Source organism: Onychostruthus taczanowskii, unplaced genomic scaffold (genome assembly GCF_017590055.1).
Source record: "Onychostruthus taczanowskii isolate IOZ18803 unplaced genomic scaffold, ASM1759005v1 scaffold16, whole genome shotgun sequence".
Taxonomy (NCBI): Eukaryota; Metazoa; Chordata; class Aves; order Passeriformes; family Passeridae; genus Onychostruthus; species Onychostruthus taczanowskii.
Genome location: NW_024498795.1, coordinates 6,424,390 through 6,444,810, shown reverse-complemented (window position 1 = coordinate 6,444,810; position 20,421 = coordinate 6,424,390). Strand labels below are relative to the sequence as shown.

Genomic DNA, 20,421 nt, shown 5'->3' with positions numbered 1-20,421 from the left:
GATCCGTAAGCTCTTCCCACGTGTTTTGGTGTGTGGTTACAACCAAGGACACACTGACTGCCATCATTTTTCAGGGAGTGTTGTGAAGTCAACAGTGCTGCTCAGCTTTTTCGTATTTTATTCTATACTTGGGGTTGGACTCGTTAGCTGTCAGTCTTCATTTGTTATCATAATAATTTCATAATAAAATTACCATGTGCACTGTGACTAGGGTTACAGATTCATTCCCTCAAAAGAAGAGGAATGGTACAATTTTCCCAAGCTGCCTAACAGTGCAGACATGGTCCCTTCCTGCTCACTGCCTTGTCTTGGGACTGTGGTGACCGTGGCTGTGGTGACCTTGCGCTGCTCTGGTGGATCCTACGGTTTCTGGAGGGTTCTTATCCAGAAGCAGCTCCTGAAACCAGCCCTGGCTCTGTGACTGCAGCTCATCCCACACAAGAGCATGCAAATGTGGGATGATTAATGTTTTGTATGGTTAGTTGGGGTTTTTTTTAAAGTGCATCCATGTTACTATTTCAGGCTTCTTGTGCTTGTTTTGAAATTAGCAAGGCAGAGAGGAAAACAGTGGGATAAGTTCTCAAATAAGTCTGGAAACTAATTCTCTTCCTCATTTAGGGGACTATAAATGGGTCATCCTCTTTTTCCTTGTTATGCACTGAAAAAGAAAACAGATGAAACATTTTCATTTGTAACAAATCTGTATCAAATCAAAGTACAGGACTTAGGCCCCCAATAGGATGCAGTTAGAGAGGGATAAATGCAACAAAGTTGAAGCTGTGAATTTCTCCTTTGGGCAAGCGCTGAGCACCATTGCCTCCTCAGAAACCAGCTCTTTGAAGCACTGAGGCAGTGCAATGGGGAGGCTCAGGGCAGTCAGCTCCCCTGTCAAGGCATGGAAAAGCTGTCTGTCCTTCCCAGGAGCTACAGAGCAAACCAAGAAGCATTATCCCAAGCCCTGGTTTCACCCATCTCTCAGAGGTCTCGGACCTTTGAGACCTTCTCCTGAGTCTCGCTTCCCCACATAACACCCAGTAATGCACAATTTGTCTCTAATTTTTGCTTTTGTCCACAGAGTCAGAGCATCCTTCTGTATTCAGAAGGAGAGACCCTGAATCCCAGCAAGGAGCTTGAGGCAGCTCATTTTAGGCTTAAAAGCGGCAATAACATGAGAGAGTGCAGCCCCTGCACACTTACAGAGCCACCCCAGCTCCCCATAGGCAATCAGAAGAGATTCCCAGCCAGCCCCAGGAGCAGACAAAATAGTTAAGGGTAACTAAAATACCTGCTCAGGTTGAGGTCTCCTCAGAATCATGCTTCACAACAGATTATTTCTCTGTTAGCATTTATGGAATATTTATAATTTTTCTGTGCATTTTTAATTTTTATGCTTGAAACACTGTGTTCCCACTTGAGCTTGTCATACTCCTTTCTAAGCACATTTTTGTGAAGTTATATCAATCATGTAGAGCTTTTCATTTGATATTTACAGGGTTGTTGCTGACACATCTTTGTGGACTGGTTTCACTAAGGAACTACGTATTTTTCAATTTTATGCTCTCCTAAAAATTTCTTTCCCTCCTGTCCATTTCCAGCTGTGGTTTGGTTCATAGATAGCCTAGCACTTTTCTCCTATGAGGGCAACTCTTTCTTCACAGAATATGATGGGAGAGTGGGTGGACATTGCACTGACATGCTTGCAGGATCTCTGTCCCCTTCTTGTCTCTTGTGCCTGCCCTGGTTTTGCTGTTTTTTAGCTACAAGTGCTACACTCTGGCTTGAATTTCATTCCTGTAATTGATGGCCTTGTTCATTGTAGCAGAACTATCTTTATTTGGGCTTGAACTGTGGCTCCTATGACTTGCTGAATATGAATGTCTTGGGGGTGACCCATTACCTGGCAGTAAATTGGTGTATGCATTGAATGATGTATAGGAAAGTGCACTGCAGGTAGCAGCTATTAAAAGTTCAAAAATGTCACCAGCTATCCAAATGTGAATCTGCTGTCTTTGTGCTCTATTTTTATAAGGCCCTTTTTCAGAGTGCAATGTCCTTAAAATTGTGAAATAATAGATGGGCAACCAATAATAGAGGATTACAAAGACTGTCTGGGATATGTTTGTTGAGGATCATTGAAGTTTGCCTTTAATCTCTCTGCTTCTTTAGAATTTCATTTAATACTTCATAGAAACAGCAAGTTGCTCTAATCCAGGGGAGATTGAAGATGCTTGTACTCATAGTTGTCTGCTCAAGGAAAATTTTCCTTTCCACCCCCAATGTAAAGAACAATCCCGTGGCTGCTGATCTATTAGTGTGGACAGCACAGATGTTGTGCAGGTGTGAATATCTTTCCCTGCAAAAAGACTTCCAAAGATCTTCTTTTTAATATGTTATGTGAAATTTGCTCTTTAGGCCCATACCTTGAACACTACAGAGATTGCAGAGCTGTGTGTTTTCTCCGTCTCCCAGTTTTGTAAATGGTTGCAGTAACCTCCTGGCCTAGTATGGGCTTGGAGCTCTACTTAGCTCCTCTCCTTTCTTCTCCTCTCCTTTAACAGCACTGTCCAAATCATGTCTAAGTCTGCTTTGTACCATCACTGTCAAGCTCTCCAGTTTGTTCCTCCCGTCCTCAGGAAGTCTGTCTTGATAATGGTACTGCCAGCTACATAGTATTACTTTCTAAAAGGCCTTGGTGCACAGAATTAGTAGACTCTGCCTCTGCAACCAGACAGCAGGTGTCTATTCCCTGTGTATATACTGCTTACTTACCCTTCTTCTGGAAAACAAACAAACAAACAAACATTTATGCTTGTAATAGGTCAGCTGTGCTACAGGGTGTGCAGTGATCAGCAACAGATGCTCTCACACTGTCTTCCCTTGGGAATGCAAACTCCCAATCCTATCTCTGAGTACTACCTGGCCTGCAGTCCCGTTCAGTAAAGCATTCTGGGGAAGCATTTTTTTCATGGAGAACAGGACGGGAGGACAGTCAACCTCGGTTTTCAGGCAGTTTACGTGTAGCACTGGGTGAGCAGGAGATGCCAAGCAGTGCGAGGTGGGTGGTGGATGGCAGGGCAGGTATGTCAGGGGTGGCTTTTTCTAGCAGCTATTTTGCTCAGGCTACTGCAGTAAGAATCATCACAAGAGAGAAGGAGAAGGCTTTAAAATGGTTGTACAAGTTGTTTGGTCCAGAGAGGTGGAGCAGGGAGCCCAAACTGCCACTGCTGGCCAAGGGGCTGGCAGGGTGCCTGCCCTCACAGTGAGAGATGCTGTTTCCCTCTGGGCATGCTGAAGTGTTGCCTGGGCTATGAGCACCAGGCATGTGTCTTTCCATGGGGTTTCGTGGCTGACGATGAGCACCATTCCTGTTGTTAAGTTGTTTCAGGACAGGTCTGTCTCTGTGTTTCTGTGTGTACATAGTGCCCAGCACATTTTTCACGGGCTGTCTGCTAGGGGATTACACTAACGAGGTAATTGGAGGGCTCAGGCAGTGTCAGCACAGCGCATACCACTCGGATTAAGCCTGACTCTTCCACAAGTTCCTTCCCAAAGGGGTGCAGGTTGACATGGCTCCCTTTTGCAGGCTGGTGCTTGGTCACTGCAGCTCAGCTGATGAAGAGGAATTTGGGGTGCTGCTCCTGCCCCCGGTGCCATTGAGGAGGAGGGGGAGGATGGTCCTAGCAATGGTTACCATGGACATTACAGGCACAGTGTGGTGGGACTGGAGCAGCAGAGGCCTGGCAGCAGCCCGCTGCTGTGGTTGGCATGGATGCTACTCCTGCCTGGCAGGATTGGGAGGGATGCCACTCCTGCCTGGCAGGATTGTGAGGGATGTGGTGGCAGTGTTTCCTCCTCAGGCTCAGGTGGTGCCCGGGCAGAGGGCTAGCACACGTGCCTGTGGTGCGGGGTGAAGGAACGGGCACAGTGTGCAGAACTCACATTTAACAGCTGCACGAGTGGAAGGGTGACAACGTTCACCCTTCATTCAGAGGGATGTTTGCTCCTGGCACATCAGTGTCACTCTACTAGTGTAGCAGGACGGGAAAAGCAGCAATGTCTGCAATCATCTGCCTGGCTTCTTTCCTGTTTCCTTCACCTGACATAAGAAGTCCCCCTAAGAAACAAAAGTCTGATCTCAGCGTGTTAAAATTTTCTTTATGTATCGTGACAAAAGTAATAAAATTGTAATAAAATGTATATAAAATTATATCTTAACAAAATGGGACAGACAGGGACTTTTAAAATATATTTTAATGAATTTAACAAGTTACTAGGAAGAGTTTGGGTAGAAGAACTGTGTAAGACAGCAATACACGTTGGTTAGGATCTCAACTGTCTGTTGCAGATTTATTTTATTATATTGATAATTAATTACTGTATCACTGGGCTATATCTTTTACCAATTATTTCTGTAATTATTTAGTAATTATTTTATTAATAAGAAAGATTATATTGGTTTCTGATCCCCATATCAGCCTGCACTGACCAAATATTAAGTGAAATGGTGTATTGTGAGCTGAACACAGAGCCAGCCCAGCTGTCTCCCATCCTCCCAAGAGCTGCCGTCTAACCTTCCAGGGCTTCAGACAGCAGGTGCAACCCTGCTGCTTCCCTCCCCAGCATGCTCCCAGACCTGTCACACCACATTATTTGTCAACACCAAGGCAGCTAATATCACAGCCAGCATGTGAAGGGCACCAGGAAGCCACATGAGACAGACAGTGCGATGTGTTCATAGTGAGAGGCAAAAGAAAGAGGCTCCTATTCATAAGCTTAGCACAATAGAGTAATGCAGCGTTAGGGAAATTTAAGCTGGTGCTGAAAGCTAGTGTGCTTTGCTGCTCTTTTACTCAAGGGATGCCTTTTATCCTGAACTGTAATGCTTATGATATTTCAGACATAGCTTGCTTCGCTAGGTCATGTGAATGATGAATATCACAGTATTTAGAGGTTTCCAGTAAAGGAAACGTACACGGGAATGAATGGAGATACAGATCACTTGCGTCAAGCCCAGCTTTATCAGGAGTTGGTGAGATATCTTTTTCAAGGGCCTACAGCAATTGAAAAGCAATTAGAATTTCATTGTACTTTCCAGTTGCATTAACCATCCTGTAGATATGTACAAGAGTTCACAATGAAAAAGCTGTACTTTCACTGTGCAGCTGTTGAAATAGAGAAGAATGGGATGGCAGCAAAGCAAATCTTCAGTCGTATACTTGGGACTTAGAGACACTTCAGGCCTAAGAAAGAATGGAAAGTCACCCTGTCCTACCTTAAATAAAGGATATTGCTACAGAAATGGGAAATGCTTCCTTTTCCCAAGTGGGCAGGTAACAGTAAAGTACAGTGCAGTGTGATAGATGAAATCTGCCCCTTCTAAAGAAACAAGTTCTGGTCATTGTCCAGGACACTTTTTTTTCTTCTTAGAGAGTTTATTCATCACTGATTTAAGAGTGGCAGACCTCTGCACAAAGGGTTTTTTTCTTTATCTGCAAGACTGGACAAACGGGGAGAGCTCTAAAACAATGAGATGAAGGACAATCATGCACATCCTCAGTGTCAGGGCCTGGCAAGTCCAAAGCTGCAAAAAGTTAAGAGGGAAACAGCATGCAGTTGCCAGCAGAGCTTCATTTGTGTGGATGGGGTTTGCTGGAGAAGGAACATGAAGATCTCCTCATCCTTTTTCATCTCGTGACAGAATTTTCTTATGCAGTCCTGCACAGTGCCTGGAAAACGCTCGCAGTGAAATGTTCCTGATTAGTGGTGCAGTTAATGAACGCTGGTTTACATCTTCTGGGGATAAATCCACCCTCTGACCATCTGTTAACAGGAAGATCTGGTTTTCTTCTGATTCTCATAGATGGCAAGCAGAATTACCTTCATTTAAACCACTGGTGTTTCTTCGAGAGTAAGTGCTATGAAAAAGTCGGTCCATTGGCAGGATCTCTTGATGAGTCACATTCTGTGGGGCAGAGATTGTGTCTCTCTGGATGGTTCGTTCATTCTTGAACATGAGAGGCCCCAACAGCTAGCAATAATTTAGCTCTTGTTATGAAATGCCAATGTGCAGCTCTGAAGCTGTTAGCCTTGCAGTTACTGGTAGTCTGCAAGTGGTTTGCTTCACCTACTGCTGGATTTGGAGCAAGTGGATTCGGTCAATTGTGCATAATTTTTTAAAATACTGTCAGGTCCCTCACAGGCAGTATCTTCTAATGAATGCAAATGAAAATTGTGATTATCCATTTCAAAGCAATCAGTAGCAAGCCATCGTTGGCACAGAACATTATTTATACAGCTCATAAGTGCCAGTGATGCTGGTGCATAATTCTTCACACATCACAGTAATAAAAACTGCCTTCAGGGCTGGACTTTCCAATCCAGCCTCTCTGTTTCTGAGTTGCAGACATTGTCACTTCAGTGACTGGCTACTGGATTTTACAGGTTCAGTTTGATGCACATATGATAGCAAGCCCACGCTTGCCTGCAGATGTCAGACTGCCACCCAAATTACTTGCTCCTCTGAGCAGCAGTGAATAAAGTGACAGGATGGCAGCTCTTAGGGACTCTTGGTTCTCTCATTTTCCAAACCCTTCTCTGCAAATGCCTGTTTGCAGCTCTATTCTCATCCTACTCAGCACTTACTTCAGTATGAAAATTTGGAGTCTATCATATGTTTACATGTACAATTGCGCTTGACTCAAATTTTTTTTTTTTTGCTCAACCTCCAATTCCAGTGCATTGACTCCTGCATGCTGTCCCCCATGTGAGTTTCACTGCTCAGTTTGCAGAACTCTTCTTTGACCTGGTAAAAATGGAATTCACCAGAAAATGCAAATTACCTCTTCCCATCCCTGCTAGGTTCCTAGGGAAAGTGAAAGTAATAGTTTCTCTTCCCACTGTTAATACTGTAATCCCTACACCCAATAACCTTTTGGGAAGTTTAACTTTTAAAACACTGGGCCTCCATACATTAACTCTCCTTGGTAGCAAAGAGGTCCATCAAAAAATTGCAGTGAAACTGTAGAGGTAGGAAATGTCTGCACAAGTAACCACTTTCTCAAGGAACTCTGTTAACCAAAGGACTAATAAAGTTTTGTTTAACCATCATTGAAAGACTTTTTGGTAGACAGCCAACCCTGGCTGGTCTCTTGAGTGTAGAAAATAGTATAGAAATATTCCTTCTAGCATTAATTCATATCAGCTTCTGATGCCAATCTCCTGTACATCACAGAGAAATGCTCATTTATTGGACCATTTTTGCATTTTAAACAATTTAAGCTTGTAGCACATTCCCCTACTTTTAGCAGCAGCAGCCTCTGCCCTTAGTCCAGCTAAAACAGCAGCTGTGTTGGTTGGTGTTTCATACACATGTGCAGCCTGGTCCCATAGTGCTGAAATGGAGATATTGCCTTGTTTTCATGTAGGGCTTAGGGGGTTATGGGCAGGCAATGCCTCGTTGCCATGCTTGTGTTCAAGTCCTCCACTGATACAGGTATGGGATATTTCTCCCTGTAATCCACTGGCAGTCCCCAAAGGTAAATGTTCCTTTCTTTTTCTTACACCGAGGACAGACTCAGCCTAAGGTTGAGTCTCTGCCTTATGGAAATACAAAGCTCCCACCTGAGCAGTGATTACAAAGTTGTTCTTATGCAAATCCAAACGGCACAGTGTGAAAATGCTTCAAATGAGGCCTCATCTAGGGCAATATGTTACAAACCTGTTAGTCTGGATCTGTGAAATTCATTGTTCCAGTGAGGAGTGGAGCTTACAGTTTCCAAAGCCAGATTGCTACCCAGCCTGTCATCCATGTCATCTACCTTAATTTTAATTCCCTTCTCCTTGTTTTCCAAGTATTGCCCCGTACTACACAGCAAAGTCTTTATTACTTTTTCTTGCCCACCATAGTCCATGTGTTTATATCCTCTAGCTTCTCAAACTGGATGTGTCTAAGTGTAACCTTTTGCCTACAGGTAAGAGCAAGAGGTTTTTAACATTTGGCACAAGGCTTTTCATTTCTAACATGATGAGTAGCTATTTGCTGCCACTGGGCATTGAGGCCTCTACAAAAATTGATAGCCTCACCCCTGACTCTAAGGGCTCACAAATTAAATGCAGTATCCAGACAACCTCCTTTCACTCAAGTTGTTCTTGCTTGAAGTCACATGGAAAAGAAGTGAATGTGAGGACCAGGGCTATGCCCCATCTCTCTTCAACCAGAATGACCCCTCTTGTGTGCCCAGGAGTGATGCTGCTGACTGGTGATTGCTTTCAGTTACTTATCTGCTTCCAGAATAATACCACATTAAAAATAAAAAAATAAAAAAGGAAACAGTAAATGTTTATCCTGCCTAAGCTTGTGTAGCAGGTTTTCATACGATGATTTTAGTGTCTAAAGTCTTTTTTTATTGAACTGTTTCAGTACCCAGAAAAAGACATTTCTCCTACTGAGCTTCATTAATTATAGGAAATCACTGGATTAAAGTAGAGAGCAGATTAGCAAAAATAAACTGCAGTATGTCTTGGGCATATGGTGCTGCGTATGAATGGGTTTTAACTACTTATCTGTGTATAACAAAGAGTAGAAGGAGAGATTTATCTTAGTGTGCAATAATTATAATGTGCAGTAGCTGCATAGCTGAACAGGCAGAAACCACAAAGCCGGGGAAAGCTTTTGGTTCAGATTTGTGTGTGGTGTGTGTGCTGGTCCCCGAGCTCACATGGTGTTTTCTGCCAGCTCATGGCTGGGCACGAGGCTGGACTTAGCTAATTAACAGGATGCCTCTCCCTCCTGTCCCTTCCTCTTTGCTCCTGGTTTGCAGTGCTGGGTTAGTGTGGGTTACAGAGACTGGGCTTTACCCACCTGACGTGGGAGCAGGCTCTGGTCCAGGGACACTGCTCCATCACATGGACCAGAGGAGGAGGGCAACCCATCATGCCAACTGTGGGCAACCCATGATAGCCCAGGCTTTACCTCAGCTGAAAAATGGCCTCCATAGGGCAAATATAACCAGAAGTAATAAACAAAAGAGGCCAGAATGTCGGGGTGATCTGGGAACTATTGGCCTTCAGGCTCTGGGCACAGACAGAGCAACACAGCCTGCTTTGAATTCAAATTCTGCTGTTCCCAGCTTTCTGCTTTTTTTTTTTTTTTTTTCCTCTGATACCTTTTGATCCCCTCTGATGCCTCAACCTGAAAAGTGTCCAATGTATGCCTTTTCTAAATATGCCCAGCTCACAATTATATGGAAACCAGTCTTGACACACAAGTAAACATTAGTAACATCCTGATAGTGCTCTACCTCTCACTTCTCAGGAAAACTGTGCTTTTCCACTTGGGAAATGAGAAGTTTCTCAGTGAAGCAGTGATGATGACATCATTTCCATGACTTAAAAATATTTGCTTATAAAAGGTTTGCAAAAGATTTGCAAAACCAATAAAATCTGTTTTATGAAGTAAATTCAAAAAACCTGGAGAATTATCTGGTCTTTATCTGGGCTCCTCAGTATGTTTGCTAACACGGATTAACAAATAATGTTATGCCACATAGCTTAAACATGCATGTCCTTGCCTATTTTTTGGGGGGTTGCTCTCCTCTGAGGTTTCCACCACGTGTTTCACATTGACTGTGAGTAAGATTCTTGGACTTCTGCCCTGGATTAATCAAACATGAATCATTGCCCCATGCAAAAAGAAAGTTTAGCAAAAAATTGTGGTGGTTCATAGAAGAAAAGGTGGGGGGGGTGGGGGGGAGAGGGGAATGTTCCTCCCTCTGTGAAGTTTTAACTAATTTTATTCCTTGTGTTGATGGGAAATTTTGGGCATTAAAAGATTCACTGGCAAGGACCTGATTATCTTGTTCTTTTAAGTATTATGAAAAATTTAATCTCCAGCTGTTTAGGAGAATATTCTTTCTTTCTTTCTGTTTCCTTAATTAATTGTATAGTGGTGAAACCTGCCAGACTTGCAGGCTTTGTATTTAGCTTATCAATAACACAGAGTTGCTTCTGTTGCAGAGTTCCCTGAAGAGGAGAGGCAGCAGAGAAATCCACAAAGAAAAAAAGACATTTACCCAGGTATGGTTTCCATGAACATGCAACTTTGAGCAAAATCACATGATACAACTCAAAATTTATTTTTATGGGTTTTGACAGGGCCATCAGGTATATTAACTTGAGTGCAATTAGGCCTTAATCTACTGAGACCTCCCAGAGATAATGTAGAAGCAATTTAGGACAAAAGTGCAGTCTCTAAACTGTGCAGCTTCTCAGGCTCATTGTGCTTGTTAAGGCTGCAGGTTTGTTACAAGAGGAGCAAATCACCTTGCCTCACAAAATAATTGGATCACAGCTTAGGGAGTAACTAAATTTATACACTGTGCCAAAGGTTTTGTGCTAATGAGTGTCTTGGCAGGAATGCAGTTCACACAGTGCAGTGACACCTCACAAGCTCTCATGTCCCCTTTGATCTCCCTGATGTTGCAGGAACCTGTGCTCCCCAAAGCTGAGGTACCTCAGGGAGCCCAAGCTGCCCACTCAGTCTCTCTTTGGACACGGGTTTTACTGGAATCTCTTTGGTCAGTCCTTCTCAGGAAAGCAGTCTGCCTGGTTTTCTCTGCTTTTTGTGCTGACTGTAGGAGTTAAAGCTTTTCCCAGCAGCCGCACAGTTACTGTTTATAGCCAGGGAGATGGGGATAGTATTTCACCTTGCTGGGAAAGGAGCCAGCAGAGACATTGTGCCTTCATTAGAGAAGGGATGCGCTTCCCCTGCTGCCCCCTCGGCAGGCTCAGCGTACACAGCCGAGACCTATGGGCCGTCTAGTCTTAAAATCCATTGATTTGTAATGGAAACCATAATAAATCACTACAATATGTTGAACTTGAGGGAGTTGGGCAGGCAGCTGAGTGGGCATACTGGGGGACTGACCAGTGGCCAGGGCACTTCAGCCTGCTTTCCCAGGACACAGCAGACTGAGCGTCCTCGCCAAGATGACACAAGCATGGCTTAATCATACCTTAAAATGAGGCACTTGTTATGGGGAATTATTTAAGTCATCAGTCAGCTCAGAGTTTGTTTTTCTGCAAGTATGTAAAATATATGGATGAAATATATACACATGACCACACATATGCAAATTACAGATGAAGCTACATGCAGGCACAATTGTATCCATGGGGGTTTGTGAGCAGCACTGTCCTTCCTTTCCTCATTCCTGGAAATACAGAACTGTGCAAAGAGAATGGATTCTTGTACTTTCTTCCTCCACCCAAATCCAGGCATTAAGAGCAGCTACAGTTTGCTTTGAAAAGCCTTAAAACGGACTTCACAAAATTAACAAAATTAACTTCACAAAATTAACTTCACAAAATTAACTGGGTAACCAGGTGTGAACTCAGCACTCACAACAAAGGGAAGTGATCCCAGCAGCCACACAGGGAGAAAAGCTTTTACCCTCTACACACACATCATAACTCTTGCAAGCAAAGGACTTGGGGTTGGAAATGAAAACCATTGCATCAGCACTCCGCAAGGTGGCCATTCAGTTTTCTTCAGCAACTCTTTAGGGTAAAAACGACCAGGAAATAACCTTATATACTAACATAGCCAAGCCTATATGTACATGTCCTGGCTTTCTCCCTGCTCTAGGATATTACCTATAGCTGTCTCCAAACCCAGGCATCCATTCAGAGGTATTTGCTGGTTGACATCAAGGCACATCACACCTAATGCCAGGTCCTGGGCATGGCCCTAAAGGGTTGGTACAGACACAGCTCAGGAGATACAAAAGGCTGCTCTTTGGGGACAGGTACCTTAAATACCTAGAATGAGCGCCCATTATATAATTTGTGACTGAGAAGGCCTCAAACTTAGATTCTGTGCACCCACATGTGTACAGATACACACAGCACGCGGCAAGACTGGTGTTTTCACTTACTGAGGGCTCGTCATGAAAATTAGCTGGAGCTTCACACCCACCACAATGCACACCGAGTAAATAATACACATGAAGTTGATTTGTGTAAAGCAGAATTTGTAGTAGCACTCTCCCACCTCTAGCAGTATTGAAGAAAAAAAGTTTTTATTCAGCAGAATTGCAAAACGGAGCTTCTTGGAAAATACCAGGCACCAGGCAAAACACAAAGAAAAGTGGTTCTCCAGCGCAAGGTAGGAGTGCTGGCACTCAGCCAGATGCTTGGGTGCTGGTTGTACTGCCTTGTCATCAGACTTGCAACCCCAAAATTGCTTACCAGTCTTCTGCCTGGCAGTTCCCTTGAGCTGGTGGTGGTGGTGGTAGAGGAGATGGTGTTGGCCTCTATCTAGCTTTGTGTCTTCTTGCCAGAAAAGAAATATTGTATTGGGGAATTTTTGATCAGCTCTTCATTCTCATTACATCTCTCACACATTATGCATTTACATTGCATAATTAAGTTAATTTATTTCCTATACATTTCATTTCTTTATTTCCACATTCTGCATTTGTCTACATTAGACAGCAGACTATGTGGGGAAGGATCTGGGTTTTTCTCTTCTGCTTTTTTTACCCATTTACATCCTTCTGAAGTGCCATGCAGAGCCACAGTGCAATTGCATGCAAATTACCACCATTGGTAATCATTAACTCCCATTTATCCTCAATGATCTCTCAAAGCCCATAACCGAGCACCGCGACTGTCACATCTTTGCACTGCTGTTCCTTTTCTTTATGATTTGCCCTATGTACACATTTTAGGAAAGCATCCACATACTGGCTGTTTAATACAGTCAGGAGGCCATTGCCCGTATTCAGCCCCTGGGATTCCAGCCTCTTATTCTTCCAAAACCACGGAAAGGCTATTCTCCCTCTTTTTTCTTTTTTCCCCTCTCCTGTATTTTCATTCACAGTTTAACTAATAATGGGCTATTCTTAGTTTCAGTGATTTGGCCTCTCTTTAGTTTGCCTTATATGTCAAAATTCTGCTTTGCCTGTGTGGGTGTCTCACCCTCTCACTGTTTCTACTTGGTTTGAACTGATCAAGAAGTCAGTGATATTTCTGTGCACAAAGTTTCAGAGGGACAGATGCATGAAGGTTGGAGTCCTACCCTTCTGGCATGCTTAGATCTGGCTGATAAATCTCTCCTGACCATTCTTTTCCTTTGGAAAAAATGCTGTCAGGGGAATGGGATGTTCCCTGGCAGGGAAGAGAGGAAGATCTAGAGCTTTCTCACCTTTCCAGATGGGATCCATATTTAGTAGGCAAGATTAACATCCATCAGCTCTGTTGTTTTGTATGAGGCTTGTGTTTGTTTAATGAAAAAATCTTGCTTGTTTCAGCTCTTGCAAAAAACCAAAACGTGAAAACTTGATCCTTTAAAAAAAAATAGCTAAGACAAAACCTGTCAATAAAGTAACTCGATTAAAGGAGTTAAAAGTGGTTTTCTCCTGCAGTAATAACACACTAACTCCAGAGATGCACTGAGTCGTGCAGTGATGCTGAGCAAAAACATTGGAGCCCTGACCCTAACCCATCAAAACTTTTCCCTTTTCTTCAAAAGCTCCCAAGCTCTGAGTGTGTTGTCCCAAGTGCTGTTATTTGTACTGTCTGAGGGGCAGTGGGTGTCTGCCTGGAGGTCCCTCTGAGCCGAGGGTGGCAGCGGGCCCCTGGTGCTCCCAGGCAGAGCAGAGGAATGGGCAGGCTGCCCCTTCACTCAGGCATGGCTCCAGCTGCCTGCAGCTGGGGAGGTGCAAGGCACAGCTACTGCCACAGACAGCTGGGCTCTTGAAGCCACAGGCAGACAAGAAGTTGGGTAAAGAATGCAGGATTACAAAGACAGAATAAGGAAAATGTCAGACCAGCTATTAACAGATAAATAAATAAATAAATAAATAACCAGGAGTAATCATCCCACCTGTGGGTTCTGATGTGCAGCACTAGTCTGGCTGTAACTTTCCTTGTGATCTTTGTATTTCCCTAAAAGCAAAGCCTAGAGCTCTGGGGATAAACTGATTCACCATGATAGGAAAAATAGAGGTAATATGTTGCACAGCCCTGGAAAAAGATGATGCTTTAATCATACAGCCTTATCCAGCCAGAGCAACCAAAGTTCAGAGTGACTGCAGTAGAGGCTGCATTGGATTTTGCAAGGTTTTAATTTGATTCTTAATTTGCATTTCTGAGTTATAAAGAGAAGAGCAATTTATAAATATATATGTGAAAAAGAGAAATGTGTGTGCAAGAAGACAATAGAGAGGATGGAAAGTCCACCTCCTAGAGGCTCTGCTTCTAATCAATCATAAGTACCTTGCTTGAATTAATTTAAAACTTGTATTTCTGATGCCAGAAACAAGATGACGAAAATTTTAGTCAACACATGAGCTGATTGCAGTTGTGTTTGACTCTTGGTTGTCAATTAAAACCACATATTAACAGAAAGTTTGACTGATTTTTACCTCTATCATGTTTTTAACACATAAGTTAACTTTTTTTCTATTTAGCATTTTAAAGTCAGAAAGCTAACTGTGTTCAGAAGTATAAAACCAATCACTTTTGTGTCTGTTCAGTCATTAACAGCTGAAATTAAGTAATAATTAGTATTTATGCAAATAGAATGTGGCAAAATTAATCTAGGTAACATAGAAGACCAGTGTGCTAGGATCTGTGCTATACAAATTAAATAATTTCCTCAGATTGCTGAGCCATAATTAGTTGTGTAAATTTTTTTTCTTTTTCATAGCCTGATCTGTGTTAACAATTAAAGTCTGTCATGTTTTCCTCTGAATTTGGTTTCCATTATTAGGAATTAAAACAAAATGGTGCTTGTGAAAGATAACAGTGCTCCGGAGACCGAAATGAAGTTTCCATATATAATTGCACATATGTCCACATGGCCTACCAACAACGATAAAATCTGCTGTCTCAGGGGATCATCTTTCAAAGCCTGCCTTCCATTATACTGCTAATGCTGATAAATGTGTCTCTTTTGAGGCCAAGTGCCTGTATCTCCATGACAATTCATGAAAGTGATTCATGCAAAGAAATTGTTCATTGGCTTAGAATTTACTTAACCTTGTCTCTTATTTCAGCACAATACACACTGGAGTTTTCATTTGAGACGAGATGCAGTATTTTTAATGCCCAACGCACACAAAAAACCCCAAACAGTCGTTCAATACCCTGATACTTCCTGAAAAATGCAGGTTTTCACATGGGATGGATTTGGATGTAAACACGATTTAATGAGTTTTTCTTCCCTTTTTCACTTGTTTTCACCCATCTCCCTTGTAAACAGTTGTTCATCCCAGAAACAGAGATCACAATCTGCTCTGTCCTAATAATAACAGCAGTAGAGACAACAGCGTGTTTCCTATTTGGAAAGCAAGTTAGGAACTTCGTCTATTTCACAGCATTATGAGATCACAGTAAATAAAATCTTCACTCTCTTCACTTTTCAAGGCAACCATGCAGTTTAGCACACTTTTGTTCTGCTTTCTAGCTGAAGGAGCCCAAAATTTGAGATTATGATAAGCAAATTCATCTGAGTAGTCTTTATTTCATGGTGCTTAAGGGGAACAAGCGTGTCACTAAAGGTAAATGGAACAAAAAGTAAATGGAACAAAAAGTGCCAGCAAATCATGGAACCTTTTCATTTGAGTCACTATTTTCCACAAAGTTTGCTCAGCATTTGAGAAAAAACATTGTGTTGGCACTCTTGCATCACTGAACACTTGCACAGGCACACTTTTTTGTTCTCCCTCTTTAACTCTGGTCAAGCTGCTTTGCCAATTTAACCAAGACCAAGCCATGAAACGTGCCAACTGTGTGGTTTACACAGCTCTGTCTGTGGATCGTTTGCATACTTAACAGATACAGCTCAGAGGATGGGGAGGTGGAGATTTTGGAAAATAAGCTGCTGGTTGTTCTTGTATTGTAATATCTTCTTGGGTTGGGGGGGTGATTATTCTTGGCAGGAGGACAGTGCTGACTTGAAGTGCCAGCTCCAGTTTGCCAAAGAGGAGGCAGCGCTGATGCGTAAGAAGATGGCCAAACTGGGCAGGGAAAAGGACGAACTGGAGCAGGAGCTCCAGAAGTACAAGTCCATCTATGGAGATGTGGACAGTCCCCTGCCTACTGGGGAAGCAGGGGGCCCACCCAGCACCAGGGAGGCTGAGCTGAAGCTTCGTTTGAAGCTGGTAGAGGAGGAAGCCAACATACTGGGCAGAAAAATAGTGGAACTGGAGGTGGAGAACAGGGGGATTAAAGCTGAGATGGAGGATATGAGGTGCCAGTATGAAAAAGAGTGTCTCAGCAGGGACCACATTTCAAGCATTCCTACCTCGCCCTACGGAGATTCTGTGGAGTCAGCCACAGAGCTACGCAGGCACCTGCAGTTTGTGGAAGAGGAAGCAGAGCTGCTGAGGAGGTCAATCTCTGAAATTGAGGATCACAACAAGCAGCTAACGAATGAGCTGAACAAATTCAAGTTCGAGCCGGGCCAGGAGCCAGGCTGGTTGGATGATGCAGCATCCAAGGGTGGTGGGACCTTGCAAGAGGAGCTGAAGTCGGCCAGGTCACAAATCAATGAGCTGAGTGGGAAAGTGATGAAGCTCCAGTATGAGAACAGGGTCCTGATGTCCAACGTCCAGCGTTACGATCTTGCCTCTCACCTGGGCCTGCGCACTTCCAGCCCCAGGGACAGCGACGCCGACAGTGATGCTGGGAAAAAAGAGAGTGATAGCGAAGATGGTCGTCCACCACAGCCAAAGAGAGAGGGGCCCATTGGGGGCGAGAGCGACTCGGAAGAAGTCTATGAGAAGACGTCGGGTTTTGGGAGTGGGAAGCCATCAGAAGTCAGCGACCTGTGCTCCACTGAGCTGATGAGAGTGAAAGAGGACACCGAGTCATTAATTAACATCAAACGTGAGGCTGAGCGACTGGAAAGGACTGTGGAGCGCCTTATCACTGATACAGACAGCTTGATTTATGATGCGAAGGTGCACGTAACCAGCAGCCCATCCCCCGAGCAGGATTTCAGAAGTGGTGAGGAAAGGGGAGAAGATAAGCATGAGCCAGAGCTTCTGGACACTGTCAGCTCCAGGATGAAAGCTTTCCGGAAGGAGCTTCAGACCTTCCTGGAAAAGGTTGATCACATTGGAGAGGGCCTTAAGGAGCAGATGGAGGACCTCTCCCCCCTTCCCCATCTCACAGAGTCTTCCAGTTTCCTATCCACAATGACCTCCATGTCCCGTGACTCTCCCATTGGTAACCTGGGGAAGGAATTGATCACTGACTTCCAGGTAGGTCAGCCTCTTACTTGTCTCCTTTCTCTTTATCGTTTCTCTTTCTTTCTGGCAATTGCTACTTTAGAGCTAATTTTCCTCGCAGCTGCTTTGTTATGATTTCAGACCCGCAGTGTATTAAGTGTGTAATGTTAAACAAACACTTTATAGTTTTTTTTCATTTATTTATTTGCACAACTCCTTTGATTCAGAGGCGGTTCCTCGTGGCAAAAAGGCTAATCCATTGGTGTTAAAGAGATCTGTCTTGTTTTTGTCTGTAACAGCAGTGTTTCCCCATGAAAAAAGGAGATTAATTAAAAAAAAAAAATCTGGTGAATGTAAATTAGAAGCCTTGCCAAGAAATGTGAGGAGGTCTTTATTATGCTGTCTTGTAAAAGGGTCAGGCATGTTCTCAAAAGCCTTGCCAAAAGAACCCAACCAAATGCAGTTTTCTAAGTGATGTGTTTTGAAAAGCCTGCTTACAGCTCACTCCCCTAACCGAGCAGCGAGTGAGAAGCTCTGTAGCCAGCGAAGGACTGCCTTGCCTAAAGCGTTGCCCATGGGCGCATGTCTAAACTGCCACAACTGCCACACTGGATATGGCTTTTCTGCACCGCACAAGTAAGGAAGGAAGAGCCTTGTGTCCCATATCCTTCATGACTTGTATGCTTGCTGTTGGTTTGACTCATGCATCCTCATTGCATGCGCCTCATAACCAGTGTTTGCATTCTTTTTTCCTCTCTTTCTCTTTTTTGCTTTTCAGATGTTTCAGCCCATCATTTTGCTCATCCTCATTTTGGTTTTGTTCTCTTCACTTTCTTATGCCACTGTATTTAAGTTGTTTTTTCTGTTCACGCTTTTCTTTGTCTTGTAGTTTTTCAGTCGTCTACCTTACCCATTTTTGTTTTCTTTATTCCCTCCTGTCCTTTTGTTTTTTTGTTATAAACCGCCCATGCATCTAACAGTCCAAACTGAGGGATCAGATGGAGTGGCAGCTCAAACAAGATCGTGGAGAGGAGCAAGAGATTCGCCACCAGCGAGCCACCACCGACCCACACCGCAGAGCTGATGGAGACATTAAACTCTACAGGCCAGGAGACAAGGGCTGTTTCAGTCTAGAGGTCAGCAAAGCAGCCCATCTTAGTCACTGCCTCCTGCTGCCTTAGCCAGGAGATGAGTAACAGAAGCCAGGGGTTGGGGGAGTAAATTAAACCAAACACAACACCCCTGTTGTGAAATTTGTCGTTGATATCATTTGCCCCGTGCAGTTTCAGAGAAGCAAATTTGTCCTAACTTTCAAGCCATCACCCTGCTCCAAGTAGCTTTGCCAAGGGGGAAAGTACAGCTCAGGGACCCTTTACAACTGAGTAGAGAAATGAAAGATCTCCAGAAGAGGTTGCAATCCCTGATATTTGATTATGCTTCCAGGTTTTACCTTGTTGGATATTTTAAATCTGGAAAGTCTACAGACAGAGAATCCTTTGCATTTTGCCTGTCAGTAGATGCTGGTGTGCGTGGTGATTCTCAACACCACGCAGGAATACAGCACCCTGCAGCTTCTAAAAAAGCTTATTTAAAGCATAGGTCTCCATTGTTTCAGTTGTTAAGTACTTTTCCATTTGTCAAAAGCATCAATCAGTTTTTATTTGAATCTTCATTCATGCAGAGGCCATATCTGCCTCAGTAAACATCTCCTTAGCTGCTTTCTCATGAACACAGATTGTCCAGACAATGCAACTGGTCATGAAGAAAACAACTTCGAATCTGTCTCCAAAAAGGTGGGCTTGGAATAGTGAGGAACTTTTCTGCTGGCCACTAGGAAGGCAGTTCTTGAAACTGTGTTGGTGAGAGTAGCTTCTAGTGAGGGATGAGTTTTAACGTGCTTTTAATTCTATAGACACATGAAGAAGACTTAATAGATCTTATCCCTAGCTCAGTCTGGAGAAAGGGGACGGCTGGCTAGGACAGCAGGGTTAGCAAGTAAGCGATTGCAAGGCCAAGAAAGAAGGGGTAGGAAGATAAAACTTCAGGACAGCTGGTAGCCAAGCAGCATGATGATGTGGATATGAAAGGGAAAGTGGCCTTTCATCTTAACACAGGTAATTCTTTGCTGGTTTTGTTTGGTTTGGTTTCAAATATCCCAACAGCACAGATCTTTGGTAGGATTAGAACAATAAATTTGTTCAGCAGCGTCTCTTCCAACTTTTCACTTGTAACAGTGATAATAGACCTCAGGAAGGATATCTGATAAATCCAGGACACCATAAGCTTCTCACTGAAGGGTAAAGTAATTCTTCAGCTCTGAAAGGGGCCAGTGAGGTAGAGAAATCTTCTTGTTCAGCATGGATCCCTTTGCAACCAGAAATTGATATTGCTCGACAGTTACGGTAGATAGGGTCAGAAAATTTCTCCAGCAATATTTCAATATTACAATATTTCTGTTTAAATTCTGTCATATTCATTGATTCCTCCCATATCTTAGATCAGTGTTGTTATTATATAAAGGACTGTATATGTATGCCCTCTGTTAGGATTAGGGATTTGGCAATTTTTGGCACCTTTTTTTTTCCTCTCTCAGGATGGGATGAGGTATAAAATATGTACAGTAAACTGTGCTTGAACAGAGAACGGAAAGTTTTCACACCATAGCCTAGCAAGGAACACACCAGTAGTTATAATCAAAGGTACAGAACAACCAGTTTAGCACCAGATGTGCTCAAAACATGACCTAGGCTGGGGTTCAAATAGTCTAACTTGAGAAAATGTGGAAGACTAAGGTGTTTTTACAGTCATGATCCCTTAAGCAAAAAAGAATATTTTATTGCTTTATGCTAAAACTTTTCAGTGGGAAGGCAACCCACTGAAATCTTGAAATCTTAAGATCTGTAGCAGTCAAGTGAAGGAGAAGATTTCTCAAAATAATTTTAGACAGTATCATTTTATTATTTCATTATTCAATTTAATTTTATTATTCACTTTAAGTATTTCAATTTATTTTAATTTTTTTTCTAATTTCATACACTGCACTAACAAAAGCTGTATTTTTGTTGTTGTTGTTCCTGGTGAATGAGCAGGAAAGAATACTATTCAAATACTGAAGGTGTCTTTTTATTACCACAAAAATTTCAAATGGAGACTCAAATGCCCACAGTGGGTATGGCTATACATG

At 43.0% G+C, this 20,421-nt stretch overlaps 1 protein-coding gene across 9 annotated transcripts in view; it reads left to right on the top strand.

Annotated features, from left to right (window-relative positions):
- MTCL1 (microtubule crosslinking factor 1) overlaps positions 1-20,421 on the top strand; it is a 101,664-nt gene that overhangs the window by 43,820 nt on the left and 37,423 nt on the right. For 4 of the 9 annotated variants that reach the window (XM_041399436.1, XM_041399437.1, XM_041399434.1 and 1 more), the window contains exons 4-7: positions 10,015-10,074; positions 12,089-12,163; positions 15,945-17,270; positions 18,218-18,373. In XM_041399436.1, the coding sequence (XP_041255370.1) occupies positions 10,015-10,074; positions 12,089-12,163; positions 15,945-17,270; positions 18,218-18,373 (1,617 nt within the window). Of the gene's footprint in view, positions 1-10,014; positions 10,075-12,085; positions 12,164-15,944; positions 17,271-18,217; positions 18,374-20,421 lie in introns of all 9 variants that reach the window. The other 5 variants (XM_041399438.1, XM_041399435.1, XM_041399440.1 and 2 more) reach the window with 2 other exon arrangements.